Below are 25,573 nucleotides of genomic sequence, written 5' to 3' on the forward strand. Positions count from 1 at the left end.
AGACAGCTCAAACCCACTGTCGTCCAGCCCGCGCCAAGTCAGAGCGACCGTACAGGACAGGGCTAAACTGCCCGTGTGAGTTTACACGGCTGTAACTCGTTCTATGAGCAAACAGCTCCATCTTCCTCCCACAGAGCAGCTGGTAGTTTGAACTGCCGACCCTGCGGCTCGCAGCCCCACTCGTTACCCAGGGGTGCTCCTAAGGGCAGGGAGCAGCCTCTAGAGCAGGGCTCAGCTCCAACACAAACTCACGGCCATCGAGGCGATGCCGACTCCTGGCGACCCTATGGGATGGGGTAGAGCTGCCCCGGTGGGTTTTCCAAGACTAACTCTGGACAGGAAGAGTAAACCTCCGCTTCCTCCCATGAAGCGGAGCGGCTGCTGCTTTTGAACTGGCCACCTTGTGTTAGGCAGCCCGGCGAGTAACCACTACACCAATTCTGAATGACTGCGGCTTTATAAGAGACGTAGGTCCTGTGGAGGGGACCCCTGCTCCCGGCGGCCCAGGGGTGTCAGAGTAGAACTGTGCCCTCCAGGAGCAGATTGCCAGGCCTTGCTTGTGAGGTACCTCCAGGTGGTCCTAAACCTCTGACCTCTCATTGGGCAGCCGGACACAGGACCCTTTTACACCCAGGGACAGCCTGCTGCTTTGTGGATAGCCTTCGATGAAAGGGCGCCTCACACACACACACGCACACGCACACACACAGACTCAGAGACGGAGAGGATACGGGACACGAAGGCAGTGAGCTTCTCCGGTGCTTTGAGTTCATCGGGCCCTGCTGGCAGTCAGCATCTGGGAGATGAGTGGAGTGGAGATGAGCAAGCAGGAGAGGAAGGAGCCAAACCGGGGTCTCACGAGATGGTTCGCTTCAGCTAAAGCCCTCTGTAGTTTGTCGGTTCTAGAAGACAGCTAGAGGGAGGTGGGTATTCCAGATGGTGGACACTTTGTCTGGAAGGAGAGGCGGCGTGGAGCTGACCGGGGAGCGGACAGGAGGCCTGCCTGGTGCACAGAAGGGAGGCAGGATCAGGGTATCAGAGGCACCGCCGGCCTCTGTCCAAGGTCCTGGACTGCTCAGCTCTGTAGAACAAGGCTCCCGATGCCTTGGGGCTGAGAGGCTTTCTCTCGCTGCATGAAGCGGGGAGGGGCCTCTACTCCCCACAGACATGGGGTTCTGGCCGTCAGGGCTGGGTGACGAAATGCTCCCTCTCACGACCACAAAGCTGAGTGCATGGGAACGTCCCTTCTTGAGCGACCCTGGGCTTCAGAAGCAGTAAGGTTTCCTTCCTGCGGAGGGGTCAAGACTCGGGTGTCCCAGAGAGCGCCCCCCCCCCCACCAGCCAGTCCCCTGGCAGGGCTCTGTCTGCCAGAAGGAAGTGCTTGTGTCAGGAATCCCCCGGGGTTCCATAGGCACACGGCCATCAGGCTGCCAGGGGCCCAGGTTTGGGGCCAGGAGACCAGGCAAACATTCACCTTTGTTCTCTATAAGGCTCGATCACTGAGGGTTGCTGACCAGCTGCCCCAGAGCGGATGTCCCCTCGCAGAGTACCACCAAGCCAGTGCAGACACGTCCCCAAGTTTGAACGTGGCTACTGATGGGGAGGCAGAAGGAGCCCGGTGACTTCATGGTTAAGTGCTCCACTGCCAACGGGAAGGTCGGTGGGTCAAACTCGGCAGCCCCGCTCCTCCCGTGAAGAGCGCAGCCCGGGAAACCTGCTGCCGCTGCTGTTAGATGTCATCAAGTCAGCCCAACCCACAGCGACCCTGTGCACAAGAGAGCGCAGTGTGGCCCAGGCCTGCACCATCCTCACGTCCTGGGGGCAGCTCTACATCTTGCCCCACAGGGTCTGTCTCCAGTGGAGCCTGTGGGTGGTGGTGCCACCTACCCCAAGCCCATTGGCATCAAGTCTCTTCTCACCGCGGTGCTGGAGGAGACTACTGAAGGCGCCCAGGCTGCTGAAAGCACAACCCGGTCTTTCTGGCAAAAGTACGGCCAGAAGGCTCCTTAAAGGCGAGGGTGGCAAGACTTCACCTTGTATCCTTGGACCTGTTGTCAGGAGAGAGCAGTCCCTGGAGAAGTTACCTTGCGCTTGGTAAGGGCGGAGGAAAGGCCTCGACCAGATGGATGGGCACAGTGGCTGCATCCGCGGACCCAGGCATAGGATCGATTGTGAGCATGGCGCAGGACCGTGCAGTGTTTCATTCCATTGTGAGCGGACTCGATGGCACCTAACGGGTGCACCAACTATTCCAACTGTGAATTTTTATGGGAGCAGAAAGCCTCTTCATTCTCCTGTGGAGCTGCTGGTGAGTGTGAACTGTCGACCTTGTGGTTAGCAGTCCAGTGCTAACCCAACAGTGCCACCAGGTGTCGTGTCGTGCTGCTTCAAGATGAGAGCCCCAAAAACCTCTGCGAAGAAGCAGCTCCAATCTGTCACACAGGATCGCTGTGTTAGGCTGGGTTCTCCAGAGACGCAAAATCAGTGACTGGGTGTATGTGTCCGTGTTAGAAAGAGGATTAATTATGTCAAGACATGGCGCACACCGTTGCAGAAATGGCCACGTCCAGTCCGGGCCGAGCCCACGGGTCAGAGGTCAGCCGCAGGCTTCTCCGGACTCGTGCAGCAGCAGGGGCTGGTGAACAGGACTCAGGAAGATGAAGCTGGACGCCCACAGGCTGGCGGAGGCAGAGCAGAGTGAATCCAAGGTGGGCAGTCTGTGCATGGCTCCTGGGGTCGGCAATCGATACAGCAGGAGGTCGACGAACCAGAGAGCCCTGCACACCGTCAGAAGACCACAGCTTGAACAAAACCTCCCTCGACTGTATCAAAGCTCCGCCCGGATTCAGGAGGTCTCTTCTCCCCAAGCGTGGGGACAACTGGGAGGAGGATGGTACAGGACCAGGCAGTGTTTTGTTGTGTTGAGCCTGAGGTCACTATGGGTCAGCACCAACTCAATGTCACCAAGGCACATCAACATCCTCCCCCCACCCCCACCCCCAACTGCTTGGCTGCTTCAGAGACCATCCCTCCTGGAGTTGACTGTGTTGCCTCAGCAACTATCATGAGAGCATCCTGGCCCAGCCAAGCCCACAGGCCGCCTAAGGAGCACAGACATGATGAACAAGTCTGAGTCGAACAGCAACCGCGACGCAGACCTACCTGGTTTTGAACCCAGCTTATTTGCCTGCCTGGTTCAGGAAGATGCTGGGGCTTCCTACCCCAGAGGAGGAGTCACCGTGCTAGTGGGATGACCTCTCAGTGCTCTCTCCAGACTCAGGAGTGCTCTTTCAATGGGTGACCGTGGATCCTGTCCCCCCGCCCCCGCCCAGCTTGTGCATATGTGGCCAGGCCAGCACACCACCATCGGGAGCACAGGTGGGGCCGACCCTCGTGGGGACATAAAGGACATAAAGGGTTGTTGAGAATTCTCACCGAAGTTAGAAACACAAAATGGCTCTGCACGCGCCCCAGCTCTTACTGGGCGCGGTAGCATTTCCTTCCTGTGGGAGTGTGAGGGGCCCGGGGACCCCACTTCCCTGGAGGTCCGTAAAGCCAGAAACCAGACCAGGCAGGCTGCCATGGAGCCCAACGGCCCGGTCCTGCTTTCTTTGCTGTGGCGGGCACACAGCACCTGCAGATTCTACTTCAGTGCCAGGGCAGGGGGTGGCACGCCTGCCTTTCTTACAAGCCCCCCATGGTCATAGGGGGCCTGCCCAGCCAGATGGACGGCAGCCGTGTTGGGTCCCGGTGGCTGCCAGGTCGGTTTTCAGGGAGGCCATCTTCCGGGATTGGACCCTTGGAGGGCCGGGGCAGCAGAGCAGAGGCTCCAAAGCAGCACCCGAGGGGCTACCAACCACGTGGTAGACCTCCTTTAGGTCTCTGCTGGCAGTGGGTGGGGTGTGTGGGGGTGGTGGCATCTGCCCCCCTGTGTGAGCAGGGATGACCGCCCGTGGCTGCAGCTTGATCCTCCCTTCCCAACCTCGGTCCCGGCTGACTCACCCTCCTTGTCACCGCACGCCTCCTGCATGCTGAGCCCACAACTGACAGCCTAACCCTCTTCTCCCTCTTAAAGATCCGTCCGCACACTCTCCCACCCCCTGGCCCCCTGCCCTCGGCCTCCGTTTGATCTACTGTTTCCTGTGCCTGTGAACGGTTCTCATCTGCCATGGGTGGGTGCTGGGCAGCCAGCCTCCAGGGACAGGGGAGGTGAGGACGACTCTCAAGGCCTGCGGGCCCCCGGGCCTCCTGTTTTCCCCGCACAGCCGTCTGGCGTTCCGTCCTACATCAGGGAGGGAAACCAAGCCCGCGAGCTCTTAACAACCCATCAGCACCAAACACCCACTGTCCCAGGGCCGCGGTCCTAGTGCCTGCAGCCCTCCGGCATCCGAGACCCTCTCCTTAGAGCGTGACTTGCACTTGTGTATGGACCACACCCTTGCCTTCCTGGACGCACATAACAAGTCACCTGAGACAGGAGGGAAGTACGACCGCACTGTGCATAGGAAGGGCTGTGGTGATGCCATGGTTACGGTGCTCGGCTGGCCCAAACCCACCAGCTGAGGACGAGGAGGCAGTCCGCAGGGCCTGCCCCAGTCATCGCCCGAGCCAGAAACCCTGCCTGGCACTCACAGCTGCTTGCTTTGCTCCCAAGGCACTCAGTTTCTTCCCGAGTTTCTTCCCACAGAGCTGCTCACCCCTGAGAGGTCGTGTTGTGGTCAGGGCCCACGGAGGTCACCGGGGTCGCCGCAGCCCGTGTGACACAGTGACACTGCCCCTAAGGTTTCTGGGGCTGTGGTCTTTGGGCGAGCAGATCACCTGGTCCTTTCCCCCCATGGGCCCTCGGTAACCTTTCAGTTCTCAGACCGGTAACCTTTCTCAGCTGAACTCATAACCACTGGGCCTGCCACCAGGCTCGGCTCAGTGTAGCTAGACCAGGGGTTCCCAACCTTCCTCATGCCGCGACCCTTTCATCCAGTTCCTCATGTGGTGGTGACCCCCAGCCATCAAATGATTTCCTATTCTCACAGCTAGCCTTGCTCAGATGCCTGCCTGCTTGTAGATCAGGGCCTCTATCCCATCTCCCCAGCTGCTGCACACCTAGGAGGCTGCAGGCCTTACCCCACTAGACCCTTCCATCTGTGTCCTACCAGGAGCGAGTGGTGAGCTTGGGCAGTGACTGCCTGGGACCCCCTCCTTAGGCCTCATACAGAGGACAGTGAGGTGTCCCTTTCTAGATGGCCTTACACGGGGGCTCGACTTAGTGCCCAGCTGAGAGAGAAGTCACAGCGTCTTGTGGGTCATGTGATCGTGTGGATCACATGCACGGTGACTGAGGTCTGCCTTAGAAACACCTTTCTTTACCTTGTCCTAGAGAGGATGCCCTTGGGCAACTGAGGATTTGGGATCCAGTGGGGGCCATGGGAACCACACCAGACAGCAACCGAAAGACGCCGTTCCCTGGCCTGGGTTTTCTAATCCGTTGATGGGGAGATCAAGGCGGCCTCCCTAGAAGAGCTGTTACATGGATCACAGGAGGTTATTGTAAAATCAGCTGCCAAATACAAGGGCTGAGATGGGAGGCCTTTGATAAATAGTTTTCTCCTTGGCTGCTTTTTGGTTAGCAACGCAGACCAGCCCACGTGGTATCTACTGAGTTGAGAAGAGAAAATCCTCAAAGGTGTGTCCTGGTGGTCCCTTCAGGACCAGGGGTGTGAGGGCGATGCTGGAGGGGAGAGGGTGAGTGGGTTGGAAAGAGGGAACCGATTCCAAGGATCTACATGTGACCTCCTCCCTGGGGGACAGACAACAGAAAAGTGGGTGAAGGGAGACGTCAGACAGGGCAAGATATGACAAAATAATAACATAAATTATCAAGGGCTCATGAGGGAGGGGGAGCGGGGAGGGAGAGGAAAATGAGGAGCTGATGCCAGTGGCTTAAGTGGAGAGCAAATGTTTTGAAAATGATGAGGGCAATGAATGTACAGATGTGCTTTACACAATTGATATATGTATGGATTGTGATAAGGGTTGTATGAGCCCCTAATAAAACATTTTTTTTAAAAGTTGTGTCCTGGAAGACTGAACCCAGTGAGCTGGGGTCTAGTTGAGCTTGGGAAGATGGAGGCCATGGAAGATGTACTCTTAGAGCGAGGAGAGTGTTTGGCCTTTTCATTGCATTGGGAAGAGCAACAGGCCCAATAGTCGAAGGGCCCCGGTCAGACTGGGGAAGGGAAATCGGAGTGGCCAGTGGGTCAAGGGCCTGAAACAGCTGGAGGGAACTCGGCCTGAGAAGCAGAGACAGAAAGCAATCCCTATCGTCTCTGGAGGTGGGGATAAAACATTACTTTTTGAGATCTTGGTACTAAGCTGCCCTATGGGAAGTCAGGGGGCAGGATGACCACCCCGGAGCCTTCTCAGGAACCAAGAGCCATCCAGAGACAGGAGTCGGATTCAGGAAGGGGGTAACAGAGGCCAAGAAAGAGACCATTCCAAGCTCTGTGCTCAGAGGGTCTGGATGGAGGAAGGACGTGTTTGTGGTAACGCATAGGGAAGAGGCACCTTGTGACTGTGGGGTTGGGTTGAAGGCCTCACCTCTAAACGTGGGGTGGAGGGCCTGGCGTGGGAGGGGCCTTCAGAGCCCCCAGCTTCCCATCGGTGCCTCCTCGGTGCAGCCTTTGAAGCTCACAGATCCAGTCCCCTTCGCGGAGTGAGCCTCATCATGGCAGGTTATGTATAGATTCTCCTGCCAACCTGTCCCCAGGGGAGACCCCAGGATGGCCTTCCTGGCCCCCGACTTCCCCTACAAATCTTGTGTACTTCTGCAAATAAATCAAGACCCACTTTTTAATGATGATTGAAGTTTCACCAAAAAATAGCTTTTGTCCCCACCTTACATGCTCCTCATAAAATCCCACGTGTTCTACATGAAAAGACCAGTGGTCACACTGTCTTCACATCCCACCTAGCACTGAGACTTGAGAGTCCTGGTAGCATCGTGGGTTACACACTGGGCTGCTAACCTCAAGGTCGGCAGTTCGAAACCACCAGCAGCTCTTGCTCTCGGGAGACAGAGGGGGCTTTCTACTCCTGTAAAGGGTGACAGTCTCAGAAACCCACAGGGGCAGCTCTAGCCTGTCCTGTAGGAGCTCTTTGAGTCGGCATAGACTGGTTGGCAGCGAGTGAGGACGTGTCTGTAAGGGGGACATTCGCCCCCGGGGACTGCCTGCGGTGCCCCCCTCGGAGTCGGTCCACGCTGTGTTGGATCAATGGGGCTCCGGCTTGACTGTGTGGTTCTCTCCCTGTCTCCCTGCCACAGACTACTGTTTTCCAAAGTGAAGCTGGAGTCGCTCTGCCGGGGCCCGGACGAGGCGCTGCTCACCTGTAAGCACATGCTACAGATATGGAAATCCTGCTACAACCTCACCAATCCCAGGTAAGGGAGGACCGTGGCACCGCCTGTGTCGTGTGGTGTTTGCATGGGCCCGGGCCGAGCAGGGCCGGCTCAGATGGGCATTCAGCAGGCGTTAGCCAGGCCCCCAGGTGAGGCAGCCGATGAAGCGTCCACACTGTGGGTCGTTTGTGCTTTTGCTACCACGGCGTGACCCGCTGAGCTCAATTCATAATATATTGCCATCCGAATCCCTTCCCTACCTCGACTACATCCCCACCTTCCTAGCAGTCTACGGACAGGATAGTCCGTTACATATTTCAGACGGCAGGCTGCATCCTGGCAGGAGAGGAGAAACCGCCACGGACAAGATCAAGTCGCATCTTCCCCAAGTGATGCTCACGGCTCCGACAAGGACAACGTCGGCACGTGACCAAGGCCTTGTCTGCCTCGCTAACTGCCGAGGGAGCGTGTAAAATGTGAAGGCCTGTGTGAAGAGGAACGTGGAACACAGACACACGCAGGACCTCAAAAAGTTCCTGGGGAAATGCCATTCTCTTTGCAGTCCGTTCCTCCACGAAGTCCCCCCCGGGTCTACAGACAGACGAGATGAATTTGCAAATACATGAAAAGATGCTATCTGATAGGGGGAGGAACCCCACTGCTATCTAGTTTAATTCTGACTCATAGCGACCCTACAGGACAGGGTAGAGCTGGCCATTTCGGTGTTGTGGGCTGCGAATCTTTATGGGCGCAGAAAGGCTCGTCTCTGTCCCATGGAATAGCTGGCAGGTTCAAACTGCCAGCCTCATGGTTAGCAGCCCATCGTGTACCCCACGGTGCCATAGAGCAAGGAAGTGTCCTGCTTGGATTGCCTTTTTGGGCAGAAGGAGAAGTCACCTGTGTCTATGGGACCATTGCTGGCAAGTCAGCGCCAACTCACCGTGGCCCGAAAGGCCGGAGGAGAACTGCTCTCAGGGTTTCCAGGGCTGCAGTTTTCATGGAAGTGACCGCCCACTGCCATTTCCTTCCACCGAGCAGGGGGTGACTTTGAACTGGTGATCTCACGGGGAGAAGCTGCACTGTTTACCCACTCTTGTTCCAAGGCTCTTTGCCAGACTTACTGTTGGTTGTCTACAGGTTGACTTATTTAACCTCCGCTCCTGCAGAGAGGTGTGATAGGAAGCCCGTCAATGGGGCAGCCCAGAGAATCCGAGAATCCTGGGAGGACCCACTCGTCAACACCCCACCTTCCGCTGGTCTTTATGTCCGAGCTGCTGCTGTCTGAATTGCCTCCAACTCAGAGAGAGAGAGAGAGAGAGAGAGAGAGAGAGAGAGAGAGAGAGAGAGAGAGAGAGAGAGAGAGAGAGAGAGAGAGAGAGAGAGCCACGGTGCCCCGTCCTGTGCTGCTGGCCTCACAGTGGTAGGCAGGTTTGAGGCGACTGCTGCCGCCACTGGGTCACTCCATCTCCTGAGGCTGTCCCTCCACCAAGCAGGATGTGCTGCTCCAGAGACTGCTCCTCTGGACAACATGTCCAAAGTGCGTGAAACAACGTCTCACCCTCCGCACTGCTAAGGAGCAGTCCTCTGGAAGATACCCCATAAGCGATATTCCCATTTCCAAATCTGGGACCATTTTTCTTGACATGTCTCTGGATTGCTAAGTGTGCCCCGCCTGAGAAGTGACTTCGCGGAAAGGGACCTGATGAGGCTAGTGACGTCCCCCATCCGCCCACACCCCCAGATCACCGCTCAGCCCCCAGCCAGGTGTGTGGGAGAGCCAGGCGCCTTCAAATGTGACGCTCGTTTTTGTGACAATGTTGTAAACGTGCTCCAGTGGGGACAGGCTGGCCACAGGGGACGGCAGCCTGCGGGCCTGGGGTGTGCAAAGGTGGGAGGGGGTTGGGGAGCAGCAAAGTGGATTTCGGGTTCCCTGGCACACTCTGATGGATGAGAATTTTCCCATTAAAAAAGGAGGTTCAAGGTAGAGCCCTGTTAGGAGTGGGGACCCCTGGCCTCGGTAGAGCCGATAGTGCCGCTAGAAGACCAGGGAGCTTAGACTAGAACCTCAACCCTCCACCTTCCCCACCCAGGATGCCCACAGCCCTTTGCCGAGCTCAGCTGGCAAGACTTACTCTGTAGCCTCCCCCGCCTGTGGCCTGGCACCTACAGGCAGGCAGTGGGCATTATGAGACTGGCTTCCTCCCTCTGTGGGTTCGCCCTGAACAGAAAGATCACTTTCATGGAGAACAATCCCACTTGTCTGTGACTAGGAGCAAAAATAGAAAGTGCACATGTTCATCTCCCCTCAAAGCACGCCCCCCCCCCCCACCCCTGACCTGTGAGGGGAAGCCGCCCAGCTAGCAGGAGATGTGGCCCAGGCTGGCTGCTCTGCCCTGGGGCACGTTCCTCTGCCTGATACATCCCCCTACTACACCCCCCTCAGAAATGACAAAATAAACCCATCAGCCTTCACGTTGCCAATTTCCCCTTAGTTCTCCACACCTCTCCCACCTCCCCACATTTCCTCCCACTTAGCAACCAAGAATATTGAATGTGAGGAGGGAAAAAAATAGCAGAATTGGAAAGCTTTTTGAAGCATGCTTGGGTTGTGTCCATACACACTTCCTCCATTTCCTGAAGGGTCTTGCAGGGCCAGAGCAGCGAGGGACCCGGGCTCCAGGCTCGGAGTCCGGAAGGGAAGGGAAGGGAGGTGTGTGGGGAACCCGGTGATTGCTCAGCCTGCTCCCTCCAGGCTTCTCCCCTGAGACTTGAGGGAGCGGGTGGTGGGTGGAGCAGCCCCCTTAGTAAAAAGCTTTCAGTCCGGTTTCTTTACATTGCATCGATTCTTTCTGGTCTATAAATAAATGGCCCTCCCCTGGCCCTGACCTCTGTGAAAATCCAGGCCTCCTCCTGGCACGGGTTCGTTCTCTAGGGAAGGGCACTCGAGGGACCGGCATCTCCGGGGGTTCTACACTCAGCCACAGAGGGTTCCAGAAAAGGGGAGAACCCTATGAGCAAGTGTGTGGGAGCACCCCTTAAAAATGACCAAGGAAGAGCTGAGAGAGGTGCTAGGGTGGAGGCAGTTTCATGCTGCATCTTCCTGGAGTGAGTGGGCTCTGCCTCCCTGCCTCGGGGCGTCCTGGTTTGGGGGGTTGTGGAAGGGTCTGTTGCTCAAGTGGTCAAGGTTGTCTCACTCTTCCCCCCACACTCCCCAACCCAGCTGGCTCCCCCTGAGCCTCAAGGCCCCCAGAGAGGTCAGACACTAAGGCTGCTCAAAGGAGGCTGGGCAGTGGCAGGGAGACGGGCGCCCAAGCTTCGCACCGGCCTCCTCTCAGCTCAGCCCCTGCTCGTTCCTTTTTGTTTGCTGAGGGTTAAAAAAAAATCACCCTGCACTGCGCCTCAGAACACTTGCAAATAGCCTTCCCCCTGCCGTGGAGAACTGAGAAATGCATGTCTTGCTGTGAGCAGGGTGGTGGGTGGCACTTTCTCCGGGAGGGGGTGCAGTTGTTGATGTGTTTGTCATCTCAGGAGGCTGCCTCTGTTCCCCCACCCAACCTGCTGCTCTGCTCACAGTGGCTTCGAGATCCGTCTCTTGCCCCTGCCCCCCTCTCTGAGGAAGGCCCCACGCCACAACCTGGCTGCTTCCAACTGAACAGTTCTGTCCGGAGCCTTAGCAGCAGGCGTCAGCCCCTCCAGAGCTGAGTGGCCTCAGCTGAGCGGCACAGCCAAGCGGCGTTTGCCAAGCCAACTCGAGGCCCTTGTACGTTCTCTTCAGTCCCTATGATCTCCTTCAAAGAGAGGAGAGAGAGAGAGAAATAGAGGAGAAAGAGGGAGAGGGAGAGAGAGGAGAAACAGGAAAAAGAGGGAAAGGGAGAGAGAGGAGAAATAGAGGAGGAGAGAGAGGGGAGGGAGAGCTCTTGCTATTCCCATTTGATGACGCAATGAGGGCAGCTCGAGGAGGGTCAAGGACGTGCCCAGTTTCCCCAGTTAAATAAAAGCCCCACACATGTCTAAGGGCACCGCGCCTCCATAGCCAGCTACCTCTGTGGGGAAACAGAGGCGCACCCCTGCCCTTCCCTAATCATGTCTCCAGGGCATCCCCTCTCGGCTCTGGCTTCTACCCAGGCCCCCCTCTCACACCTGTTTCTTAGGTGCCCAGCACCATGCCCGGGACTGAAAGGCATAAACCAGCAGCAAGGGCGCCAGCATTGGCCTACCCTCCCCACCTGGTGCAGGAGAGGTGAGGACAGGAAGGGACGGGGTGCACAGAGAGATGCCCAAGAAAACAGAGCGGGAGGAAGAAGACTCTCCGGTTTGCATTCCAAAGCTGGGCCTGAGTGAGCAAGTTACTGAGTGAACAAGACCCAGGGTTGGCCTCCCTTCCCCTTGCCTCCCCTCCCACATCCCATAGGTCACAGGAAAGGCCACCCTTGGGTGCTCCTGACTCTCAGCAGCTGAAGGAAGAACGGACGGGATCCTGGATCCGAACGTCCGCCAGGCAATATGCTCAGCCTGGCACCACGGAGACCCAGTCACTTTAGGAGACAGCTCCATCCCAGCAGGCGCTGCATGCAGGCTTTCCTGAGACAGGTGGGCGGGAGGCGGTCTGAGGCATGTTGGTGGGGGAGGTAGTTCCTTAGCTGGCAGAGGGAAAACCGGATCCGCACCATTATCCGTGGGTGCGGCTCACAGATGGAGAGCATGGTTTCAGTCGGAGTTTCTAACATGTGGACCAGGGGGTCCTGCACCCAGCTTTCCACGCCCCCTGCAGTTGCTCCAGGAGGCGAGGGATACGCCCTCCTGGAATTCTCCGGCCAGGCTGAGGCCCGTCCTGTGTGGGTGGGGGTGGGGGTGGAGGTGGGGGGTTGTCGTGGCACCTGTGTGTTCGTGGCAGCTTTGCCTCTTAGGAACAGTCCCTGCCCACGGCCTCATTTCCTCGCACGCACAACTCCGTGTAGGAGCCCAGTCCCACAGGCCTCCCCAAGGAAGGCACTGAGGGACAGGGAAAGTAGGCTGGCCCAAAGCGACCTTTTCCTCAGTAGGATTCTAACTCAGGCCTCCGGCTGGCGTTCAAGACCTCAGGTTCACAATCCTTCTGTTAGAACAGGAACCCAAGGAATGCAGACCCAGAGCGTGGGTTTCAGTGAACAGGTTTTATTAGAGTTAATGACCTGCCCAGTGTTTAGATTGGATTGACAGTCAAGGGGGAGGGGGAGGGGAGATCAGAAGACAGAGTGAAAGGGAGTAGCCGAAAGTAAGAAAGGGAGAGCTAGGGAGAGGAAGAGACAGAGGGACGGACGTGCAGCCCCACGAGAAGGTAAAGAAAGAGAACACGAACAAAGAATTCCGTGTTAATAAGCTTTGGGGACAGATCGTGTCTAAAAGGAGCCCGTGCTGTCCCCCATTGGCTGTGGCACCAGCAGGACGGCGAAAGAGAGGGGGGAAGGCTTCTGTGAGACGTCTTGAGGAGGCGAGGGGTCACAGGACCCTAGGTGGGAATGGAGAAGGGGTCAGAGATGTTGGCTCTGGCTGAGAACCAAGGCGTTACCGCGGGACCCTCTCCCTTCCCAAAGCATTGCATGTGGCTGTCCATCTTGGTCAGAGGAACTTTTGTTTAAATTTAGTTTTTAATAATACCATCGAAAATATGAACCCTGAAAAAAAATCCGTGATGGTGATGTTAAAATCTTATAAATGAACAGTCATGCACTAGAACTAGTCCGTTGGTAAGCGATCAATGAACCACCGCATTGGCAGCATGCGGCAGCGCTGTGATTAATGAAATTCTGTCGGCGCTTGCATGCTGCCTCCTGCCCGGAGACGTGTATTGTTCTTGGTTGTGGAAATAATTAATGGAGTCGTTTCCAGAAAAACACATGTTGGATGACGCAGTAAGTATAGGCTGACAAGCAGTCCGTCCCGAAGCCAGGCTCCTTCTGTCTCCTGTGGGTTCCTCTGACTGCATCACTGGACGGAGAAATTGCAGCCTGCAAGCGGCACGAAGCTGCGGGCCCAGTCCCTTGAACCACTTTGAGCCACAGCTGCACAGAGGAAGGGACTGATGGCCCTTGGCTGCAGAACTTGAACTTGCAGTAGCGGCTGCAACAAAAGCACTCTTACAGTCCCCAGCCTGACCGCGAGAAGCGATTCCAGGAGCCGCATGGAGGAGTGGAACCATCCAAGGCAGTCTGCCTTCCCGCGGGAGAACGACCGGCAGTTTGCTCCCGTGAGGATGTCAGCTGTGGACACTCTGTGACGGGCCAGGGAGGCTCTGTCCTCTGAAGTCACTATGCATCAGAACCACCTCAAATGGCAGCAGATCTTCCTGGCCAGGGGTGGGGAGGGGGGCTTGATGGACCATCATAATAGAGAACAAAGAGAAATGCCGCTTTGTTTACAAGCTTCTGAGAATCCACAACACACTGCGAGTCCACCTGTGCTGAGGTCTCTGAGCGGTATCCAGCGCCCCCCCCCCCAGGAGATGTTGCCCCATGACCCATCCAAGCTGGGTTCCCGGGAGCCGCTTGGGGTGGCAGGCAGGCAGTGCAAGAGGTTAGGGAAGAGGTAGCCTGGCAAGAGGCTGCTGCCCAGGCCCTGCTGTGTCCTGTCCACATCGATGGACACCCACTGGCTGGCACCGAGTCCTCCGCTGGGGGACTTGGGAAAGGGGGTGCCATTCAGTTCTCCCGGCCACCAGCTCATGGTGTCCCTTATACCTTGGGAAAGGATTACCACCTGCTCCATTGCAAAGGCTTTTTCGGGGGGCGGGCAGGAGGCCAGGGCTTGGTGCCCCCTGGGAAAGCAGAAGCCCCATTCCAGCCATCTGGGGAGCTTTGGAAAACATTGACCACCCCAGAAATTCAGATCTACTTGGCCCCCAGATGGCTTTTGCTGTAACTGATAGGCCGTGTGCATTCTAGGTCCATAGAAAGCCTGAGCAGGTCGGACAGAGTCCCCACGCACCCTGCTCACGGTCTCCCGAGTAAGCCATGTCTTTGCAGAATCGTGCCTTTGTGGCTGTGGTGAGCCAGTATTGGTACACTATGATTAAGGTCCATCATTTATATGAGGGTGCACTCTTGTGATTGGGCAGCCCCCCACGCCCCATTACAGTCCCGTACTGAAGATTCGCTACCGTACAGCCCATTCTTCGCCTCCCTCCCCTCCTGAGCTCTTAGCAACCACTGACCACTATGTGAGCGAGGGCCTAGACAAACCACGGTGTGGTGGGTTCACGAGGCCACCCTGAGGGCGGCGTGTTGAAGGGGCAAAGGCGGTGGTGCACCGCCCATCACTGCAGAGTTCAGATTGCCAGTGAGACACCCCCGGCGGCGGGTGAAAGAGAGAGACGCTGGCCCCAAGGTTTCAGCACCACGCCTTATAATAGCCAACACAAGAGACAATAAACCTGGTGGGCGTGGTGGGTGTGCTCGGTCGGTCGGACAATGCTGGATGAGGTGGGGATGGGGGGGAGCCCAGCTCAGGTGCAGCCAGGCCGCCCCGCAGCCCTTTGGCCCTGGAGAAGGTACTGGAGAGCGCCAGCCGCACACAAGGCATGGTTGCATTTCAGGGGCCAGCCCAGAGCCAGCAGATTGTGTCTCCCCACCCCCACCCCCTCACCCACTGACATTTGTAGCCCTGTTTTGCAGCGACTCCGGACGCGGGAGCAGCCTCTTAGACCGGACCATTGCTGACCGACGACAGCTTAATACAATTACCCTGCCAGACTTCAGCGACCCGGAGACAGGTGAGAATGAACAGCCGGGGTGGGGGTGGGGGTGATGGAATGGAGCCAGAGGGTTGGGGGCCGGGCAGGGGGCAGGGCAGGTGTGCATTACAAGTGATGGGGATGAAGGCAGCCAGGCTGGAGCTGGGAAAACTCCCGATACAACTGTGCTAGCCATCACTGAGGGCTCCTTGCTGCGCTGGCTCCCGGTGTCCAGCACAAGCACCCAGAATCCTGTTCTCCCCCTCGCGCTGGAAGCTTCAAGAATAGGCTGTTCCCTACCCCCTCAGGTGTCCTCCCCGATTTCCTTCGTCCGGCCTCTCGGTTTAGAACCTGCTGCAATCAAGGGTTTGGTATTTCCAGCCAGGTGCGCAGAGAACCCCATCTGAACCCAACACAAAGCCCTGTCAGGGAGGCAAGTGGGTCCTGAGCTGCTCTTGTCCCACCGGTCCTGCCCCAGGGGTCTGTGGACACTCACCGCCCCTGAGCCAGGACTGACCCCCACACTGTCTGTGTCCACATCTGATCACTCCCAGGGCCAGAACACACCCACCAGACTCCCAAGCCTCCAAGGCAGTGATGCCCCACAGCGGTGCCAACTGCTCGGTGCCAATCCCAGGGCCCACACACATAATGAGGTCCCTTACACTGTAGGCCTGGAGCACCCCCCTCCTCCCACCTACCCTTACTCCCACCTCTCCAGCTGTCATCCGAGGCTCGTGTATCCAAATCCCTAGCCAGATTGGCCTGGGTTTTTATGGACTGGCTTCAATCCTGGTATAAATCCCTCCAGAGAGCCATCCTGAGATGCCATTCCAACCAGCTCCTGACCTCAGGAGAATTGCTTCCTCCATATGGCTTGGGCTCCCCAGGCCTCCCGAATGGGTTCTGCAGGAGTCTCCTCACCAGTGATCCAAGCAAGGGCCCGCAGGGCTGCAGGGTGCTGGCAGGGCCATAATTTAAAAGCACCGAGGTTTTTCATGGGACTGGCTTGCCCCAGAGGCAGGTGGGCACAAGCTTGTGGAGCTCAGCAGAGCTCTGCCCTGTGGGCTTCTGCCCTGACCCAGGTCCCCTGCTTGAGGTTGCCCCCTTTAGGGCAGGAAAGGCTACAAGTACCAGCCTTCCCAGGAGAGGGGAGACGAAATGCTGATACCTCCCCAGGGCTCCGTGGCCCAGTGTGGCGGGGGAGAGCCACCATCCATCTACCCTGTGTGGACACAGCTATCTAGTCTGTGGGTGACCTGCCCCTGCTGTGAGCAGTGCCCTGCATGCATTTCATCTTGATTCAGCCGCAGTCAGCGACACCCTTACATAATCCCAACGGCTTCCTGACCCCGTTCCCGGCCTCTCCATCTCATGCTACCCCAAAGGACACCATTCTTGGTTAGCTTCTTGTTTGCCCATCCAGTGCTGCTTCGTGGACACGAGTGTATCATGCCGCCTGCCACTGGCCAGAAAAAAAGAGGGAAAACATTATATAACCCATGTCATTTGGCACCCACCTCTCACCCTTCACAACCCATCCTGACGACCACGCAGTGGGGGTCCACGGACCATGCCCGTTCACCCCTGTAGCGGGGGGTCTCCATGGCCCACAAATTGTACACTCGGGGCCTCTCCCTCGAGCCTGATTGTGGCCATCTTCCTTCCAGCTGCCACAGCTTTCAGCCCACTCTGAGGACCCCCGGAGACGTAGAAAGCAAAGAACCTCCCCAAAGAACCTCCCCACGGTGCCAGCCTCCATGGGGGCTCACACAGAAGGAACTCAGCCCCGCCCAGACTGAGTATCGCAGCCCTGGCCTGTGGCCCCAGGGCCTGACTGCTTCAGTAGCTCTCCTTCAGAAGCAGGTACCCAGCAGGGGCAAGCCGTGCCGTCCACGTGGATGGCAGGAAGCCTGGCTGGCCAGCACAAAGGCCATCTCTCGCCCATAGTGGCCTGGGGCTCAGACCCTCCCACCCCCCACCCCCCCCACCACACAGAGCAGGCCCCTTTGTGAAGCGGCAGGCCTGATTTGTTCTGTTTCTCAGAACTAAATTTATGGTGATTTTTTGGGGGGTGGGGACTGCATTTCCTTTATGTCCAAGTAGAGGTGCTCATGTAGCAGACCCTCCTGTGTGGGCACAGGCCTCAGCCCTTAGTACGCCTGTCCATCCCTCTCTGCCACCGTCACTTGACGTTTCTGGAGTATTTTAAGACAAGCCCCAGACATCCTATTTCACCTGTCAAAACGTCAGTGCATATGCCTAATAGAGGAGGACTTTACACATAAAACAAAATACAGCCGGAAGACGATTATTCCACCTCCCGGCCATTGTACAGCACGGCACGCTGCTCGCGACCTTGCAAGGGGTTGGCCAAGTGAGAGACGGGTTCCTACCCCTCAAACTGCCCCGTGCAGACCTGAGGAACCGCCTGAGGAGGAGGAGCCTTGGGGCTGGCCACACCCGCCCATGCTGGTTAACTGATGCAGCAGGTGAACCTCAATAAGCCCCTAGGAAAGAGCGGAACATGTTTCCCGAGTCAGTACCATCCCTGGCCTCCAGGTGGTTAGAGTTGAGAGAGAGCGATGATTGGACCTGTCCCAAGGGGCCTGGGTGGCACCAGGCGGGGTTAAGCACTGGGCTGCTAACTGAGAAATCAGCAGTTCGAATCCCCAGCCACTCTGTGGAGAACGATTGGCAGGCTGTTCCCATACAGACCACAGCCTTGGGAGCCCCATGGGGCTGTTCTGCTCTGAGTCCGAATCCGCAACATGATAGCGGATACAAAGTATCCAGTACAGAAAAGCTCCTCTGACCCCAAAGCCTGAGCCACTCTGTTTGGAAGCCAGCTTTCACTGGGAGCTTTATGCTCCTAACATCGTGGGGCTCCTCCAGCCACCAGACGAGGCGGTGCAGGGACCCGGCCCATTGCACCGAAGCACAGACCACTCGGGAAAGCCCAGGTCTCCACTGTGCAAAGGTCTTGCACCTCGGTAGCATCCGACCTTTCAAGGAAGCCGATGTTATAAATGCTTCTCATGAAAAGAATATCTGTCTAGAGTGATGACATATATATATCGTCACATTCCAGCTCAGCCCAATTGCAAAACCAAGCATTCCCTCGCAGAAGGTCCCAGTGGTCGGGGGTCACAGATGCACGGTTTTCAACCGCCCCTAGCGCTGAATCTGTGCCCAAGTCCGTCTGAGTTAATCTCCCTCCACGGTGCTGTCGCGGAGCAAACGGCCAGTGGCCAACCACGCCAACAAAGCACCTGTATCTTTCTAACGGTTGTGGGTGGCAGGGCCTCAGCAGCTCCTCGGCAGCAACCGTGAGCGAGGATAGGAGAAGCTTGCCCTGCTTTCTTCTTCCTCTGTGCCTGTAAAACTGTGTTTCTGTTTCCTTTTCGCCTTTGTCTTTTATTTTCTTTCTCTCACTTTTTTTTTTAGCATCCGATTCCTCCTCCTCCTCCTCTTCTCTTCCAAGAACCGAGTCTCCTCTCCACCTGTTTGTCTCATCCCATCTTCACGCTCATGCCAGGCCTGATACCTTTGTGTGGCCCCCTGCAGCTCACTCACCCAGTGACCCAGGGCCCCGGCGGGATCCCGCTCTCTGTAAACCTGGTTTTTCCTTTCTCGATAGACCTGCTGCATATACCTGATGGTTTTATTTTCTGATAGCCTTCCCAACTGGTAAGCTGGCCGGGCAGTGGCACCGAGTTTGTCAGAGGATCTTGTTCCCCTGACTATCCAAAAGCCGCTCCGAGACCACAGAACTGGGCGCCCCCCGCCTAACATCCTCTTTGTAAACAAGTAAAACAGGCCCATTCTGAGCAGAAAAGCCACCCCCCCCCAAAGCTCTGGGGGCTTGCCTGGAGTGGATAGAAAAGCCCCAAACCAAACTCAATGCCCTCCAGTCAATGCTGACTCACAGCGACCCGATCGGATGGGATAGAACTGACCTTGAGTTTCCAAGTCTGTGACTCTTTACGGGAGTAGAACACCTGTGTTTTTGAACTGCTGACCTCTCGGTCCACAACCCAAACCACTAGCCGATAACAATTCAAAAGGAACGTTGCAGACGGCACGCAAACCACCCTTTCACCCTCACTGGGTCTGACATTTTTTTATATCTGGATATTAGTTTCATTCCTCCAGTATGGACTAAGCCAGGCAGTGTTGCATCAACAGTATCGTCTAGACCAGTGGTTCTCAACCTTCCTCATGCCACCACCCTTTCATACAGCTCCTCATGTGGTGGTGACAACCCCCCCCCCCCAACCATAACATTAGTTCCGTGGCTACTTCCTCACTGTCCTTTTGCTGATGTTATGAATCGAACGACCCACAGGCTGAGAGGCGCTGCTCTAGACACATAGCTTCCAACGCTTACCGGGCATTTACCGGCTCACGCAGCTCCGCAGGCCCCAGCCCCGAGCAGTGTCTGATTCCCTGGGCTTGAGGCCGGGGCCTGGGAATCTGGATCCCAATGCCTAAGGGCCAAGGGCCACATGCTGAGGCACCTGCTGGGAACCGTATCCCTGTTTGCAAAGAAGGAAAACGTAGCACTTGTGTTGTTCAGGGGAACGGAGCGGTATGCAGAGTCTCATCTTTTCAGTGATGCTGAAAATTGGCAAGTCTGAGTTTGGGTGTTCCGAGGCCTGTCTGTTCAAGCCAAGCCAAGCCAAATGTCAGCGGACTGCACACCATGCACACTCCTACCCCGGGACCCCTCTATTAGGATGGGACACTGGTGGGCCGAGTCCTCAGGTCAAGGCCTCGCTGGAGCTCCGCCCGGCAGTGCCATGTCCTTTGCACTCATTGATTGCATGTTCCCTTTACTGCCAGCACTGGCAGGAGACTTAATCCCAGATCCATGGTCTACAAAGGCTCCTCTTTGTTCCGATGCTCAGTGCCGGGCTGAACAAAGAAGCTCCCGAGGGGCTCCGCTGCCAGCCAAAGCCGCTCTCCCGCAAGCGCTGGCCATTGTGTGAACACACACAGAGCCGGGCAGAACTCGGCGAGCTTCCTGAAGCGAATCGCACCTGCTGGCCTTGCTCATCTGCATCTGACGCGTCTCCACGTCCCCACCTTGGCAGCCCCAGTTTTATGAAATGCAGGGAAAAGGTCAAGTTTCTCAATTGCCCGGGTTGTCCTTAACGCATCCTGGTGGCGCTGCCGACTAGCAACTGGGTGCTGCTAACCACAGGTTGGCGGTTCAGGACCACCAGCTGCTCCTGGTGGGGAAAGAGGAGGCTGCCTGCTTCCATAAAGATTTATATTCTCAGAGCAGTTCTACGCCCAGTCGCTATGAGTCAGAACCGACTCAGTTGGGCAGTGGGTATGTTTTATTTATGTTTTAATCTACTTCATGTGGGCATGTCCCCCTAATGTAATGCCTGGAATCCATCACCTACTTTAATGGTCCCCAGAAAACTTGGGTTTCACCGGGGTTCTCTACCCAGCCTGCTAATGGAGTCTCACAAATGGCAGGTCTGTGTGGGTTGGTCCTAGGGCCCAGTCCTCTCCTGCTGGCACATCCAACCCACCGGCTGCCCCACCCAGCAGCAGCGCTTCTTGGCTCCCAGCACGTCCAGGTTACCTAGGAAACTGTTAGGTGGCAAGCACCCACCGGGCTATCTGCCCAGGGCCCTGAGCAGGGCAGGGTGGGTGACCCTTTGGGACCCTGCATGTCAGAGTGTGTTTTCAGTCAGACGGAAGCACGCAGGGATCTTCGTCTCCTGATGCACACGTGTCCATGAGATGCTAGTGTCCCTGTGGGCCGCTCACCCTAAGTTCAGCAGTTCAGACCCACCAGCTCCCAACTGGAGACAGTCCCATCAGGATGTATATTCTCGTAACTCGACCTGGGGTCACTTCGAGCAGGAATCAACGGCTTGGCAGTGAGCTCGCCGTGGGGGATTTATGGACACAAGGGCGCTTCCAAAGAATGTGTGGGCAAATGGAATTCAATGGCACTGGAATTTTCCATGGGCTTTTTGAAGTCCTGCCCACCTCACCCCTACCTACCTCCCACACATAGTAAAACCTGTCCCAGGCAGAAACCAGCCAGAGAAGGGAAACCCGCATTTCATCTTCCACTGAAAGGAGCAGGAGGTAAAAGGTGGCCCTGCACCCGGTCAAGGTGGGAAACCTGCGAGACTGGGAAAGCCAGGCCCCTGGCGTTCCAGCTCTCACAGTCAAGAGTCGTGGCGGTGTCAGGGGGTCGGCAGTTGGAGACCCTCAGCCGCTCTGAGGGAGCTCCTGTAAGAGTCGCAGCCTCGTAAGCCCGTGTATAGGGTCCCTAAGAGTCGGAGTGGGCCGAAGGGCCGTGGGCTGGGCTTGGTTTGGGCATGGCAATGAAATGGTTAAGTGCTTGGTCAAGTCAAACCCAATCAGTTGACCACTCAGAAGGCAAGTCTGCTAATCTGCTCCCATAAACCCCCGACAGGGCAGCTCCACTGGATTGCATTGGGGGGGGGGGTGTCAAAAGCTACAGCACAGCCCCCAGCACCAACCACAGAAGCGGATTAGTCAGGGAGGGAAACATGATTTCAATGTAACACTTCCTCATTAAAAGGATAGTTTGAATCGCAGCTGGTTTTCAGCCCCAGGCCCAAGTTTTAAGAGTTCTCTCTCTGACTCAGGGTGACGGTAAAAGTGCTAGATGTGGTGACAGCACTCAGCTGCTAACCGACAGATCACAGATCGACAGATTGGTAGTTGGGATCCACCAACCAGAAGAAAGGGGTGGCCGTCTGCTCCCCACAAATGCCACAGACTTGGAAACCCAACCGGGCCATTCTCCTGGATCCTGCAGGGCCCCAATGGATTCTGGGTAGGAACCCGGGACTCCACAGGAACGCAAACCAGCCCAGCCCCCCAGGCTGGGGGATCACAGTCAAGGTTAATGGGTGGAAAGATCCCAAGCCCACCCATTTGATTCTTTCCTCTGTCCTTTGGAATTTCCTGCCTTGGAAACAAAAGATAGTAGTATATTCACAGGTCAGCTTTCCTGGGCTAGGCGAACCTTTCACAGGTCCAGGGAAAATGCCCAATTACCCTTTTCTCTCTCTCCTTTTTTTTTTTTTTTTGGTTTTCCTTAGTTCTGTTTTATTTTTGAAATCATTGTTATTGGGGGGCGGGGGGCCACTCCCGACTGGCGTCCACTCCAGGCAGCCCGGCAGGCTTCCAGTTGGAGGGTTATTAGAAGCACACTTGCTTTTCTAGCCTTAATTTTGATTTCCCTCCAACGTTTGGTTTCTTTGTTTTAATTTTCGGTTTGATTTGTTGTCTCAAGGCAGCGCTCCAGACGCGTACTTTCATGGTTTCCCCTCCCCTTTGTCAGTTAGTAAGTAGCTGATCAATCTATTCACCCTCTGGAGGGTCTCCAGACTCACGGAATGTGTGTGTGTGTGTTGGGGGGTGGGGGGGGTTGGGAATGTGGAGGTGGCGTGGACTGGGAAGCTGCTGCCTGCCCCCGCACCCCCCAACCCCCACCCCGAGGCCCCGCTCTCCCGAGATTCTCATGCCTAGCCGTGGCTCAGGTTCAAATACTGAGGAGACAGTATTGGTCTGGGACGGACCACGCACAAGGGCGGTTCAGGAAGAGTATCCCAAGCGAGGGCAAGGCTTGGTGAGTGCCTCCCTGGTGCTGGGGGGACCCCCGACACCCGGCCTCCCCACACAGGCTGCCTGTAAACTATAGGCAGAGAGATCCCATTGTCTCGAAATTCTTTTCCTACCATTGTCCGTGTCTCAAAGCAGCAGCTTGCGCTGTATTTTCCAGAAACAGATAACCAGATATCATGGAACTCAAAGCTTGGTCCTGCGGCATGGAGCGAGACGAGACAGTTCCCTGGACCCGGGCCACCGCTGTGGGTGACCTGACTGATGGTCAGTGAGTCATCACATTCGGTCTTTATTGAATGGTCACGGTCATGTTCTCCAAGGATTCTCAGACCACCGACTCCCTCTGGTCAGATCATTTAAAGAAAGACCCTTCAAGTACACGTGTTAAAAGCTCTGAGAAGGCCTGTAATTTAAAAAAAAAACAAGACTCTTTTAATTTTGCTTAGCCAGCCAGAGTCCCCAAACTCACCCCATCCTGGACACATTGTCCCTCCGCTTGGAATCGTGTGGCATCTTGGGCAAAGACGCTGCTGCAGCCTGTGGGGATCAGGTGCGTCTGAAGGATCCAAGCCCTCACTGCCGGTCCATCTGGGGACTGACACCCACCTGGAAGTCCAGCTCAGTCCAGCGGCAGCTTCCTTTCTGACATGACAAAGCCCAGCGTCGGAGAAGACGCCCGTCTGTGTACTTGCATCCCATGGGGGCTGCTCAAATCACAGGACTCACCACCCAGCCCCTAGAAGCACCAAGCCCCCGCGACTGCTGCGGAGTCCCCGATCAGGAAGCCAGGTGTGATCAAGAATCTCCAAGTGTGGCCAGCCAGGTGTGGGTCCTGATTGCAAAACCCAAGTCCAAGTCCCTGCGGTGCAGCTTGGCAGCTGTGCTCCCAGCCTCCAAGGCTCCCCCCACGCAGCCCATCAGCCTTGGGCCCAAGGGACCCCAGACACCCACAGTCTCTAGTGTGCACACAGGCGTAACATTGTAGACACATGGGAGTGCATGCTTAGCTCTCCTCTCTGAGGGTTAAAATCAGGAATGCCACTGACTCCTGGCCCAGTTTTTTATATCTCAGATTATGGCGACACTGCTGCTCTCTTTAAGGATGAGGATCTGGCCTGGTGGGTTTATGCAGGAACCGGGGTTAGTGGTCCTGGAGGCATGGGAAGGATTCCTGGTGGTGTCGTGGTTAGGTGTTGGGCTGCTAACCACAAGGCCAGCACTTAGAAACCACCAGCTGCCCCTTGGTAGAAAGACAAGGTTTTGTACTTCTAGACAGAGTGGGTGAGTCTTGGAAGCCCACAAGGGCCGTTCCACCATGTCCTAGAGGGTCAATATGAGGCAGCATCCACTCGAGTGAGTGAGCACCTAGTGAAAAAAGAGAAGAGGCCGGCTTAGAGACCACCCCAGCCCTCCAAATCCAAGTCAGGTGGGCAAACAAGTTCCGAGCTGCAGCTGTGCGAGCCCCTGGACTCTCAGAAGCCCACAAAGTGCCAAGTCAGGCCAGTGGCGTGTTTCGCTCTCGCTCACAAGAATGAAGAATCTGTGGAAGACCGCAGAAGAAAAATGCCACAGGCTGCCCAAAGAGTCACCAAGTCTGTCTTGGAAGAAGTACAGCCAGAAGGTTCCTTAGACATGAGGATGGCAAGACTCTGTCTCACGTCCTTGGAACACATTGTCAGGAGAGACCAGTGTCTGGAGAAAGACATCATGCTTGGTAAAGTGGAGGGCCGGTGGAAAAGAGGCCCTGGAAGCAATGGACCGACACCGTGGCTGCAAGCACGGGCTCAGACATAAGAACAGTGGTGAGGCTGGTGCCGGGCCGGGTGGTGCTGTGTTCTGATCCACGGGGGCCCACTCTGAGTCAGAATCGACTGGGCAGCACCCAACAACAAGAGAAAAGTCTAGGTCCCTGACAAGGGCCAACATCAGTGTTGCTTCTGCGGAGCGGGGATTTGAAAAACCCTGGCCTCGTGCCGCCAGGATGGCCTTCCCTGGCTATTTTAACTCCCCTTTAGCTCGACAGTGGTATCTTTCTGTCAGCAAGGCTGACGGGCGCTCGGAGAGCCCCACAGAGGTCTCAGGTAGACCCTAGGGGCTGTGCACACAGGAATTAGGACACCCCCAAGCCTGGGAGGGCAGGCACTGAGGCGCAGGGCACAACCACCCTCCCAGCGGCACTGGCAGAAAGTTTTAGTCCAAAGACACCTCCTGGTGCATCTCCAGGGAAGTGGTGGCAGCAGTCCACTGGGGGAGGTGGGCGTCTGCCCAGTGCAGTCCTCCAGCAAGTACTGTCTCCAGCCCAGAGCCACGGCTGGCAGCTGCCCACTGACAGCTGGCACCGCCCCGCATGCTGGAGAGCAACCCCTGCCCCCACCCCCACGCTGTCTGCTTTCCCTGTCACCACCTGGCCTGCCCTCCTCACCACCCCACCCAGCAGCATGCTGCCTCCCCAGCACACACCCCCGGTGACGCCATACCCCAGCCTCTCCGGCCCCCCCTCGGCCTCCTCCCAGACACTTTCCCTGGAAAGCACTTGCCCCTCTCAGGAGGAGACGGCGTGTCCTGTCAGGTTTAAACCGTGCCCAACGGTCTGTGGGAGTCCTTCGGAAATGGTGTTGGCTGTGGATTTGGTTGTCCCTACTGACCTGGCTTCCCTAAGGCGTCTTCCCCCAGTGAGACGAGGCAACCAGGGTGACGTGTCAGCAGAACCCACACCAGGAAGGAGCAGTGGGACTTGTGGGGGGAACCAGCTGTTGCCACGAGTGCTGCCACAGCCATCCCCTGGGGCCTGGGCCTCAGAGGTGTTGTGTGACAGTGTGTGGGGTCTGAGCCCACCACACCAC

At 56.7% G+C, this 25,573-nt stretch overlaps 1 protein-coding gene across 2 annotated transcripts in view; it reads left to right on the forward strand.

Moving 5' to 3' along the window:
* The window catches only part of TTC7B (tetratricopeptide repeat domain 7B), a 253,479-nt gene that overhangs the window by 171,663 nt on the left and 56,243 nt on the right, over positions 1 to 25,573 (forward strand). Inside the window, exons 16-18 of one of the 2 annotated variants that reach the window (XM_075530524.1) lie at positions 7,319 to 7,435; positions 15,043 to 15,140; positions 22,399 to 22,449. In XM_075530524.1, coding sequence (XP_075386639.1) covers positions 7,319 to 7,435; positions 15,043 to 15,140; positions 22,399 to 22,449 — 266 coding nt within the window. The remainder of the gene's footprint in view (positions 1 to 7,318; positions 7,436 to 15,042; positions 15,141 to 22,398; positions 22,450 to 25,573) is intronic. The other variant, XM_075530525.1, reaches the window with a different exon arrangement.

Source organism: Tenrec ecaudatus, chromosome 14 (assembly GCF_050624435.1).
Source record: "Tenrec ecaudatus isolate mTenEca1 chromosome 14, mTenEca1.hap1, whole genome shotgun sequence".
NCBI lineage: Eukaryota > Metazoa > Chordata > Mammalia > Afrosoricida > Tenrecidae > Tenrec > Tenrec ecaudatus.